Here is a 12,853-nt window from a genome sequence, read left to right as displayed (position 1 = left end):
GTTTTAAAAAAGCAGCAAAGAAAAGCATTTCATTGAAGAAAATGCCTAGGGTCAAAAACTATGTGGCTTTATTCATCTGTGCATGTAAGACTGCTAAAGAATTAAGTTTGGATGCCATCAAAGTACATTACCCCTGTTAAGAGTGTGTTGAGTTAACTGCAGCCATTCTCAGACAGGAGCTGCCCCAGATGAACTTGTGTTGTCCCCCAGCACTTTCCCTGCGCTACTGCACTGGTGCTAAACTCAGATACTGTAAATGGTTACTCAACACCTTAAATACACGTAGAGAGAAATAATCTGCATCACAACGTAAGGTATGTTACAATCTTCCATAACCCAACAATTTATTTAAACTTATATCACAACGAGAATCTATTAATAAAATACATCAGTTCACACCAGTCTGCATTGCCATTTTTTAAGGGTTAGCATCTTTCTTCACTTTATATTAAAACTTTATAGAGGTAAAAACTACTGCATTGTACCCACAGTAGTTGAAATCTATTGTAACATTAGGCAGGTTACAGAGAAGCTTTCAGAGCTAATTACACTTTAGTTAACCTCACATTTTTTGGCACATCTGAATGCTTTTTATTTTCTTCTTAATGTAAAATAATTCTATAGCAAGTCATAGAATCGTTGACATAAAGCATCACTATCCAATGGCAAGTGCTGCCTAAAAGCATACAAAAATTGCATCATTTGGTTACAATATAGATATTCTTATTTCTTTGTCCCAGCACTTAGCATTGAAATGCCAGGACAGAAAGGGGCCAGGAACAGGGCCAGCCTTGCCGAGTTGTTGCTGGTCACTTTGCTGCAAGGCCTTGGTTAAATAAATCCCAGAGTGATCTGTTAACAAGATGTTGATGGCTTTTGCCTTGCCAGTCAAGGTTATTCCTTTTAAAGCACCCTCAAGCAGGTGTGAAGCCACAAGTAAATGTTACTTCCTTCTTGTGCATGTTGCTGCTCAAGGGACAAAGCGAACGCGATTTTGGTTAGTGTTCAAGAGGAGCAGCATTTCTGCAAGCCTTGGCAGTTCAGTGCCCATGAGTTGGGCAGTAGAGCACCGGGCTTGTAAGCCGGTGCTTACTCTGGATTTCTTCTGCCTGGCGTAACAGCAGCTGCTTCTTTAGGAATTAAAATGCATTAAGCAGGAATGAAACATTAATGGTAGTGGTGTGCCAGGCACATCTTTGTGCAGGTGCCTACAGTTACTTGCATGAATTTTTAAATCTGTGGGTTTGGGTGATTTTTGTTGTACACCACAAACTCCAGCTGCTCTGAGATTCTGATGCTATATTCAAAATAAAAAGAAGTCCATAGCATTTGCAACCAGGGTTAGTTTTCCCCTGGCTTTTGAACTCTCCTGTTTCAATCAGATTTCAGCACTAACTAGAGATTGGTTTTTCTTTCACCGACTGCGGGCTCCACGTACTGATACTTATTTTGAGAGAAGGCTCTGCTATTGATTATGTCCCTTCTACTCAAGTTGCTCTGGTAGTAGCAAAGAAATATGAATGAACTGCTGCAGTTAAGGAGAGATTCAAGTAATAGAAGAACAACAAGCATGTTGGAGCTTTTTGGTTGTGCAATGGCTACATGACCACTTTTCTTTAGCGGGAAAAAAGTACAAATGAGGATCATTTGTACTTTTCATGGCAGGATTCCAGTCTGTGGATCTTTCTGAAGCCTCATTCAAACAAAATGTATGCATTTACTTGATTCAGCTTTCCTACTTGTCCTGTGCTGGAGCCCATGATCTCTTTAGTGAGACCAGTGAACATTCCTGAAGGGGGCTTTTGGCTGCTAGAAATAATATCTGATTTCATTAATCTCTCTTGGAGAAATTGAAGAAAGGACTGTAATACTTGTTATACATGGGAATGAAGGAAATTACACTGATAATGGAACAGTTATTGATAGGGATATTTAAAATTTATAGTAAGAGAAACTTCAAGGTATTTGTGGTACTCTTTGCACATATTACTGATCCTGAAACATAGCCCTGCCAAAAACCTTCAAAACATCAAACTCACTCCCAAAGAGTCAATTTTTGTCTCACATTCACAGTGAGAATTTATCCCTGCAATGACTTCTGCTTCCTATTCAGCATTTGTTCTGAACACACCTAAAGGTAATGGGAGCCCTTTGGGAGAAACAAGTGCAGGATATAAAATAGTGCAGATGGAAAAGCTTTGGCTGAATTGGTCAGTCTGCACCAAATGTGAGAATGGAAAGGGATGTAGCTGTAAATGTCTCTCCCTGTGCAGAGAAGAGAGTGCTGCTAAGATCAACAAATATTGGCTGAATACCTTCTCATGGCTATAGTGCAACTTCTGCTCATTAAAAAAGCTGTGGAAAGGCAGCCAACTGCTTGGCACCTGTGTTGATGAACAGGCAGCGACAGCCCAGCTTACATCCATGGCTGAAGTGACAGCGAGGGCAAAAGCCATTACGTTGCAGGGGCATTCTGGCACCTGCAATATTTTCATGCTCTTTATGACCTTTGCAAGTTAAAGTGTCAAGGCGTGACAAATTATGTAGCAGTGCATTCCTTATATTTCATATACAAAAAAAAAAGGGCTCAAGGCCAGGAGCAAGAAGGCACAAACCTGGGAAATAACATAGCTTAGGAGTTAACACAAAACTACTATGTCATTTATTAGGCATTACTTAGCACTTATTTCACATTTTGCCCCCAAATTTCCCAAAGCAACATATATTTCCCCACTTTCTTTCTCTTTGTCCCCATCTTTTGGATAAAGCTGCCTGTGCTCTATAGATACAATTGTTGAAGAATATATTGTGAACACAGATAAATACAACATACACAGCAAAAATGTATTACAGTATTACAATAGTCAAATAATGTAGTTAGCCTTAAGCTACGGCAGTGCCTACGTGCTATAGGGAACATGTTCAAGAATATCGAGCGGAGCCACTGTACAGGAACAAAACAGCATCGGCAGTGTTAGGCAGAGCAAGGGACCAAGGGGGAGGCTTTTTCAGGGTGCCTGGGTAGGCGAAATGGCTGTCACTTAAGGGGATACACTTTCTTACGGGACCCAACCCAGAACCTTGGAGATTTCTTCAGCCCGTATCAATGCCGTGGCAGGTCCTTGGAACACCTTTACATTTGTCCATTGTGCATACATATAAAGTCCCCCCCCCCCCACATTTCTCCTGTTAGGCTATGTTTTCTTTATATATAGTTTTTTAAAATTTTAACTTTTTATTTTTTTTTCTTACAACCGTTAAAAAAGTTTCATGGTAAAAATAACTCACTATATGATACATATACCCAAAGTGGTGTGATACTTTATATAATAAAAGATGAAAATAGTCACTTTCCATAATAAAAATAAGTTCTATTTTTTGTTTATTTTACAATATACTTAATAATTCTTTTTCTTCTTCTTCACTCTGAAAGTAAATAGGTCCCATTTTGATAGCGCTTCTGAGCTGATTAAAGTGGCAAGAGACTGAAGAAGGGCTTATGAGCATTTTGAGCAGCCGCATTCCACGTGTCTCTCCAGTTCTTCTGTGAAGGTGGAGCCATCCACGCACTGGAAGAAGTATTTCCGCCGTTTGCTTCGGAGGGGAACGCAGCACTGCCCATTGCTGCAGCCACCACGGCATTCCATGCGGGGTACTTTGGAGGCAGTGACACACGACGTGTAGCCCTGCTGCTTACGGACTACTTCTCGAATTATCTCTCCTTGGCAGAGATTCTCTGATAAGACAACAGAGATGTCAAGGAAAAATGTGTAACTATTTTGCCAGATATTCCCCACACATCAGCAAGCAGCCCTGCGCACGTAATGATACTCAAGGCAAACAGATGCTAGGAGCAGGACTAATCTTTTACTGCTTTGTACCTGCCATCAAAACAGAGCTTGTGTTACACAAATGTGCAATATCCGGCACAAGGCAGAGGCCACGCGGGCCTCCTGGCTTTGATCAGCAGTTCTGGAAATGCCTTAATGAATGCTGAGTGTTGAATCCTGCAACATTCCTGCAAAATATGAATTAGTTTTACATCTGCTTCTCAGGATCAAAGGTCAGCCTGCTCTGCATGACATCAGCAATCTGGGATACCTGAAAATGTGTGTGCTGTTGTGCAGGTACTTTGTCACAGCCAGATACATTTGGGTGAGACTGTACATTATAATTCAGAAAGTCTGTGGTTCGTTCACAGAAAAGGCACAGCCTAAATAGCAATAATACAAGCCAGCTCCTTCCTTCTGTACAGGAAGGTACGAGGGCAGAAGGGATGAAGTTAGAACTCACTGAGTTCCAGTGAACCTTTTCAGGTCAGGGCAGAAGAGGTGAGCCCCAGCCCTAGAAGGAAAGTGCAGCGTGATCTGTGGGATGCCCCATGAAACCTGCCCAGCTGCATCAGAGGGAGGAAGCTGGGAATCTTTAGAGGGGAGAGAGGTGAAAACAAAGATGTAAACCAGAAATACAGCAGACCAACCTCCTGGTCCCTGTGGCCAAGCATACCTCTGTCACAATGTTCTCCACTATAGTTAGGGTCGCATTCGCAGTAGGGTTCCCCGTGCTCAGAAATTTTACATTGCCCATGGTTGCATTTCAAAATCCTGCAGGGGTTTGAGGAATTGTTCTTCTTGTCACAGTACATGCCTGTGTAGCCCTCCATGCACTTACAGGTGTAAGCAACATTGGCCACCATGCACTTACCATGCAGACACCTGGAGAAAGAGAAGTATTTAGAGCTGGCCTGTGCTAGATGTGGAAGTTCCTTCTCCCAGGGATATTTAATTTTGGATTTTGGCATTTCTGCCCATTTAATACCAGGACAGGGATCCAAGAAACAGCAGTTGTGTCAAACACAGTGAAGGAATTGTGAGTTTTCAGTGAATACTGGATAATATTCAGAGAATGGAATTTGCGATTCTAAGTGATCTCTTGGAAAACATCAGGCTCCTCTGTGAGCATGGGCCAATACTTGGCATCCACACAAGACAGCTCAGGTTTACAGGATCACCACGTGGAACAACGTGCCAACAATCAAGCTGCATGCCCAGGCTTCCTTAGCAGGATTACTCTACAAATATTATCAGGTGATGAAAAACAGTGCGATAAATAAAGGCTCTCATGGAAAAGCTAAGCACAGACTTAATCAGGCAGTTCCAGCTGAAGGGCTCCCTGGCTCATGGGATTTGCAATGAGCCGTGGTATATCTGAGCAGTACCACAGGGAGGGGTGCTGATCCTCAGCAGGCTCTCTGACACCATCCCCACTTCTGGGAGAAGGACAGACTGGGAATGGGCTGAGGACAGGAAGAAGGGAACACCACCCATTTAAGGGAAAACTGCTCAGGGCTTATAAGCCATCAGGTCCTACTGGACATTAACCAATGCTTGTCTTTTATTTATTTTGTTCTTGGTCCTTTAAAATTCTCTCCTGTTTATGTTGAACCCTTGTAAAAAGATTTTTAATCTTTGCAACTAGAAAGCACAAATAGTAAAAGCTACATCAGGTCAACAGTAAAAGCAAAAGCAGGTCAAGACATGCAAAATACTGGAAGAAAGGGGGTCACGGTCTGTGAAGCAGTGTTTTCTGCCCCACTAACTAAAGATGTGCTTGGAAACTAACTCGTGTTACCATCAACTACCTGTTCCTTACGGCTGCATTACCTCACTGAGATGAATCTGTGAATGTTGGAGCAGACATCTGTCAGCGGGGTAACGTACTGCCCTGGACACAAAGGGCTTGTCTCTAAGGAGACAACTCCAAAGGTGACTTAATGAAAGGTAGGACAGTAAGACTGTATTACAAATATGCACAGCTACTTTCTTTAGCAAGGGGGCTACATTCATTATTGCATAACCCTCCTTGGATCACAGGAGAAGCGATTTCTTATCGTGTAAACATCTGGAACTCCCTCATTTTTCTCTGTCCAACCAGAACTGCTTCACGTTGAGGTTGGCAGTTCAAGGAATTATTTGGGTCTCTGAGTGTTTCTTTATTTGGGTGTTCATACCTTTGGTCTGTAATCTGTCAGGTGCTTCTCAACACCTTCCAGGGTTCAGTGCTTTGCAGAATTAGACCCAGAAGCAAGTTTAAAATGGTACTTCTGAAAGTTAAATTTGTTCCCTCACTGACCAGAGAGATTATTCATTACGTCAATTTACCTGTCGAAAGTATGTGCTTGTGAAAAGCCCCTTCCAAAGATAATGCAACCAAAGTAGCGTCTAAAACCAAAGTACTTCCATCTGCTTATGAAACAGCACTGAACTATGCAGACTGCTGGTCTGGGACTGTTTCCTTGCGTACTTGCCATAAGCAAGCTATTCATCCAGCGTTTCTGATGGAGATGTGGTTATTGAGCCTTTGAACTATGAATGCTTTATATTCCCTTTGCATGTGACTCCATGCTATCCTTTAAACTTGCGCTTTAGAGGGAGTTTCAGAGTGCAATATTAAAGTCAGCTATTTGAGAAATTTAAAACTGTTCACACTGGACTGCATAGTGGTCTTCAGGGAGTTAATCTGAATACCGTGTCCAGTGCTGTTACAAGCGTATCACTAAAATGTGTACCTCCATCTCATAGCTAGCTCTCCTCTGGATAAACGCGCACACCCCCTACCTCAGAGGTAATATACAGCTATTAACAGAAGCTTTCCTATTTTAATGTGTAAAGTATATACCCTCTGAAAGTATAACCAGCAGTATTAACATCCTAGCTCCTCCAGGAGCAAGAGGCCATTCAGAGAGTGAACAGCATCAAAACAAGAAACGTAAATTGAAAGTTGCCATGGATGCTGACTCACAACTATCAATAATATACGTAGGAACCCAGCACCTCCAAAAATAGTCACGTGTGTTTTTACAAGATGAGATGTGAAATATGCATTAGGTGTAAAGCTTCTGCCCTTCCATCAGCATTCATTCAAGCTTACTTGTGGTTAAGACATGGATCTCCAATTTCCTGGTCACACAGGGGGCCTGTCCAGCCTGGGTGACATTCACAAATCACACTTGTTTTCTCTAGGGACCGGCAAATGCCATGCTTGCAGATGTTACAGGATTTGCAGCCAGGAAGGACTCCTAGTGACTGCTGCGGTAAATCCTTGAAATCCTGCAGCTCATTATTGATGCGGACATCATGAATACATCCATGGAAACCATTTGGTGTCTTATCTGCACCCTGGCGTAGTGAAGATAATCCAGTAGAGGTCGGGATCCCTTGAGATAAAAAAGAAAAAAAATGGACAACTTGCTCACAGTTACAATGATAAGTTATAATAGCTAACATTTCTTTTGCCACAGCCCCTTGTAATCTTTAAAGAATTGATTTGCATGGGACCTTTGAAGGTAGCACAGCTGTACTGTCATCATTCTGGAAATGCAGAGGAAGAAAAATAAAATCACTTGCCCACCTTATGTAAGAAGTATATTACAAAAAGAGGGAAAAAAAGAAAAAAAGCCAAGATTTTTGGGTAACAGACACGTGTTCATGTCCTTAGATAATGCTCATTCTGCCTATAGTTCAATAGAAATTATCCTTCAGAAAGATTTAAGAGTGTTTTTACTTGCCAGGAAGTAGCTACTGCCTTCGTGGTACAGCAAGACAGTTCCCTTACTCAATCATCAAGTTAAGGCAAGGAGTGAAAACCATCAAAACTAGCATAGGAGAAATCTAGAGACAGAGAACAGCACCTCAGGAGGCCAGGCCACATCTTTGGGGTGAGTACTTCTGTCTTGCTCAAGCTCTTGGAAATGTTCACAAGCTCAGATGGCCTGCAGATTCTTTTGCATGTCATGTCTGCTTGAGCTGCTTTCACAGGCAAGTGTGCAACTGTATACTGCCTCCATATGTTATCCGTAAGTAACTCTACTGTTGAAGTCTTAAAACCAAAACAGCATTTTTGTTTAAATGTGCTTTAGGAGGAAGGTTGCTAGACCAGGTGGAGAGGTGAGCCAGATTCTGGGCACATGAAGACTCAGATCTGTTTTAAAGGTTAGTGTAAGTGTAGTTTAGCAACAATTGCTCTGGGGGCAATTTAATGTCTTAAATTAAATGGTCTGAAGTGGAAGGGCAGCTGGCATTCGTAGCAATGCAGGATGCAGAGAGGTGGCACATGCAGAAGAGTGGGGGTTTAAAAAGACTCGAGAAGAATTTTAACGGGCAATAAAAATGTCTCATCTGAGTCCCATGACTTCTGGTATCAAATAAAGTCCTTCATTTCAAGTCTCAGATTTGTCCTTAGTAGGTACCTTTTGATTAATAATAACCAATTAATATTGATCCACAATGCTCATCCATTAACAAAACTTTTTCCACAAGATTAATTCTTATGTTCCCTGTGTATAATTTGCCACAGGGTTAGTATCTTTTTTTTTGCTGAGTTAGAAGGACAAATTGTCATGGCCTCACCAGCAGATTATCATCGATGCACAGTGCTCTTTAATAGCCTGTGACATTCTTAACAGAAGCCAATTATAAAAATTCAGCTCTGTACGAAGCAAGATTAGCCACTTTTCTCATTTACGAGGGCAATATTCAGGGTTCTTTTAGAAAAGGGTTATTAAAAGGACTTGTTTATGAAAGACTTGACCAGCTCCAAATGGTCAAGTGGTTTCTACTATTGGCTTTGTTGATCTGGTTAGAAAAAAGCTTACAGAATAGACTTTCTGAGTCTATTTTTGCTCTGCTGAGTTTTGTGTTTAGAATAGGCTGTCTAGAGAAAAAACAAAACAACACAACACAAGAACTCCATGTCACATAAATGGAGAGATTTCAACATTCAGTCCAGAATGGAATTGGCGGGGGTCTGGCAAAAACAAAATCAATCAGGCAGAGCACAGACTTCATCCTGTCTTTCATTTCCAGGCACCTAATCAGTGGGATACTCATTACTCTGGGCATCTGCTCCCTGCCCCACTTGGCTCCTTCCTCCCCAGAAATTCCCCTGAATGTAAAAAAAATTATTAAAAGAAGTTTAGTCAATTCCAAAATCTTTCAAGCATTGTTCTGGCTTCAGTTTCCAATGAGAAAACTATTAGCCAAAAAGTGTTTAGTCAGCTGCTGTGCTACTACTGTTTGGAGAATTTAATCTTTTTTTTTTCCCCCCAACTTTTAAACCTCTATAAAATTTCCAGAAGAAATATACCTCATTTATAGTATATTTAAACCTACTGACAATTGATTTGCTTTTCTGCAGTGACTGTTTGAAATACTTTCATTTTTTTAAAAAGAGAATCTCTGTGGTTTTTGTTTTTAAAGATTATAAACAACATCTCAAAATCCAGAGCAACTCACTGTACCTCCAATGTAGAGGGGTGTATTGAGGCTGACAGAAGACTGTTTCTGGAGTTTTCCTAGACTCTTGGGAGTCCCCTTGTCCACCACCAGGTTCAGAGTTTGATTCAGCATCACAAGTTCCACACTATGAAATTGCCCATCATTTACTGTTTCCACACTAAAAATAAAAGAACGAGAGAAATGGATGATGTTAACAATGAACTGCCTGTGCTTCTGTGACATCCTATCTCCTTATACTATGGCTTGCAAAGTATAACTCCTATTCCAGCTCCTTTATGGCCACTGTGTTCCCAACATTTCTTCCAGCATGAGCTTCCAAGGTACAAATTTAAACATCACTGGTGCCTGACTTGAGAAGACAGTACCTATATATATGTAACACCGGAGAGAAGAGCTCCTCACTGCAATTGAGGGTTGTATCTGTGCATGAAACTGATTAAAAGCTTGTGCTTACGCACATGTTCAACTTGCTTTGCAGTCTGCCAGTTAATCCTCACAACTGTTCCACAAAGTCAGAATAGTAACTATTGTAGTTGTGTTTCCAAAGGCATAAGAACAGAGATTTAGCCACATGATCTACTGGCTTTGGTGACAAAGCTAATGAAAACATCCCGTTTTCTGCTCTTAGATTGCTGCTCCTGTGTCACTCTGCTTGGTGCCCATGTTGCAAGCCCAACCACTTAAAAGATTTAGTTTTGTATGGTTAGTTTAAACTCAATTTTTTTTTTCACAGAGCCTGTGAGAGATGGCAGTGTAGGGCAAGAGACAGCAGGGGCTTCTGAAACCAGTGTTTCCTTACAAAACCAAAGTGTCTTGTAACTAAAATCTCAGGCAGAAGGACAGGATCAGTTACTTAAAGCCAGAGAAGGAATTCAGGACTTCTGGGCTTGTAAAGGACTGGGATGCTTTGTTCAATACAATACAGTCCTACCTGAATGCAAGGAAAACTGACAAATTGCTCCTGCTCTTTGAGAAACATTTAGGTGTAGACTGAGGCTTGAGAATAAGCAGGAAATCTGGGGCAGGGGGGAGGCAGGGACCAGACAGTCATCTGAGCAGGCAAGATATTAAAGGTACTGCGTGTTTATTGCTCAGGTATTTTGAACACTGATTTTTGAATGCATTGATTTTTGAATGAAGTAAAAGAGCGTTTCAAATTAAGCTGATAGTTACAGAAGCAATGTGACTTTTCCACTGCTCTACATGTGATTAAATGGTTCAGCCTCTGTTTCACACACACGCAAACACTAGTGCATAAAGAGACTATAAAAGCAGTAGTGGTTACAGCAGAAATTAAATTATGAGCTATGTAAACTGCCCACATGCACAGTGTTGCCAACCCGCCTTATGCTTGGCCTGTAAGCCTCTTGCCCAGACTCCCCCTGGCAGCTCACTTGCTGGTTCTGTCGCCGAAGGATAGAGACACAACACACCAGCTGTGGGATTTAGACATCCTGAGACACTGCTGAGCTGACAACCTGGGTTTGGGATTGCGACATAAGTGGTAAATACCATTTCAAAATGTAAAAGGTAGGTTTAAAGGATGGGTTTTGCTCATTCAAATGGCCCATATGCTCTGCATCCTCTCTCAGTAAGTTACAAGTTCAAAGGTCAGATTCCTTTTAGGTATTTTGTAAACCTGCAATGCAGATGTGGAGGTCTGAGAGCTATTTAGCCAGATTTTCTTTACTATCACTGGAAAATAACAGGCACACTTAGAAGTAACTCATCTCTAAAGAGGAATCACCTTTTAGATGGACCCACCTATCAAACTACGTGACATGCTGCCCATCTGTAGTGCCCAGTCCTGCCTAACCGATACATTAAGGAGCTGTGGCATGGAAATATGCTCTCAACTTCAGAAACAAATTAAATGGTTTGGAAATTACCAGAATTAAATTATTATTATTTTTTTTTCCCCTGGAATAAATTTAATTTTGCAGTGTTTTTTACAGGGAACCTAACATAACCAATTATACGTAAGTAACATCAGGCAGAAGGTCAGCAGTGAGGCATTTCTGAGGACCTGCTTGTTTGAGAAGAGAGCACTGCTGTTTCAGAACTGGAGTAATGTCCCATGACACTGCTGGGGTCTGCACAGGTTTTGGGGATGAATCACAAACACATATACCGTTAAAAGTTTACATATATTACATAGATTACAAAATGACAGCAGTATATATGAGCATCTTTACTGACTAGGTTTACATAAACTTAAGGTAAGTTAGTTCTGCCACAAAATGGCTAGCGGGGAGCTCTGCTGACTGAGCTGCCTGTCTGTGACCCACACGAAATCGCCTGGGCCACAGCTGCTGTCCATCCTCAGACTTGTGAGAGCATCCTGGAGAGGCAGGGCTCAAGAACCTGAAGCTCATAATACTGATTTAAGTACTTTTTAGGGGCAAAAAAAAAAAGGCTAGACATTGTACAAAAATCCATCTCCGGTTGATCCAGTAGACAGTCTGGCTCACAATACAGTTATATCAGGACTAATGCAAGGGCAGTGAATTGCATGGGTAGAGATAAGAAACAAGGACTTACACAAGATTTATTGCCCAAGGTTGCATATACTTTGCATGCACTTCAGAAAACCAAGCCTGAGTTTGCCTGTACTGGGGACCACACCTCTAGCAGACTACTTTATGGATTGACAACTCTAATAAGTTCAAAAACAGCTGGTCCAAGCTTGCTGTTTAGATATTCTTGAATTCTGCTAAGTATCTGTCACATTATGAGAAACAGCTGTGTAAAAGCAATGTACCAACTGGATGATCCCGATGTACTCCCCGCATATCTAACTGCTGTGTTGCAATGCTTAATTCATATGTAGAAAGTACTTAGACTTTCAGCTGAAAGGTGCTAGACAAATGGAAATGCACATTTGTAATGGTTAGTCTATGCAGAAGTGCCAATGAAAGGAAGAAGAATAGCCAAAACCCATTGGCTCTGACAGCTGAGCACTGAGGAGGTGGGATGGATGGCTGCACGACCGAGAACCCTTCCCTGGTGGGATCAATATCCAAAGCTAGCGCACAAAACTACACTGTTATCTCAGGAAGGCCAAGCTACGGCTATTTGTCAGAGGACAACGTTATCACATCTGGCAGCGCTGGCTCTTCCCTGGGCCAGGATTTCACAAGCATTAATCAACTACTCCTCCACAGCGTGTGCTTTTTCCAAATTATGCAGGAGAGCCTTGACTAAGAGGCAAACAAAAGTCTGTGTGTCCTGGCAATGGAAGCAGCCACCCCATGCGGTGCTCGTGCCTGTCAGCATACCCAGGCCTGGTATTTTCACTGGAAAGGGAGTGAGGTGTCCCCGTCTGTGCGTATGTGTGGATGAAAATTACTCAGTTCCGACTTTTTCACTTTTTAACTCTGAATAAAAATAGTCTGTGCCTGGACCATGAGAAACTGTGCAACTTACAGCCATCATTCAACACTGCAATTTTGTAAAGCAGATGAAGTCAAAACAGGCAAAGCACTGGTTTGCTTTTTGCAAAGATGCTAACACATGATAGAAAAGCTGGACATGGACAGCCAGGATGGTAGAAAATC

The 12,853-nt window shown here is 41.7% G+C and overlaps 1 protein-coding gene across 12 annotated transcripts in view; it reads right to left on the bottom strand.

The window, feature by feature from the left end:
• Positions 1–315: 315 nt before the first annotated feature.
• The window catches only part of SLIT3 (slit guidance ligand 3), a 512,565-nt gene continuing 500,027 nt past the window's right edge, over positions 316–12,853 (bottom strand). For 10 of the 12 annotated variants that reach the window (XM_080555208.1, XM_080555210.1, XM_080555207.1 and 7 more), the window contains 4 exons: positions 9,299–9,453; positions 6,931–7,216; positions 4,507–4,715; positions 316–3,736 (listed from right to left, as the gene is read on the bottom strand). In XM_080555208.1, coding sequence (XP_080411334.1) covers positions 3,498–3,736; positions 4,507–4,715; positions 6,931–7,216; positions 9,299–9,453 — 889 coding nt within the window. In that variant the 3' untranslated portion in view covers positions 316–3,497. Of the gene's footprint in view, positions 3,737–4,480; positions 4,716–6,930; positions 7,217–9,298; positions 9,454–12,853 lie in introns of all 12 variants that reach the window. The other 2 variants (XM_080555212.1, XM_080555205.1) reach the window with 2 other exon arrangements.

The sequence above is a fragment of the Anser brachyrhynchus genome (genome assembly GCF_964034855.1).
Source record: "Anser brachyrhynchus genome assembly, chromosome: 14".
NCBI classification, from domain to species: domain Eukaryota; kingdom Metazoa; phylum Chordata; class Aves; order Anseriformes; family Anatidae; genus Anser; species Anser brachyrhynchus.
This window is presented reverse-complemented; position numbering and strand designations above follow the sequence as displayed.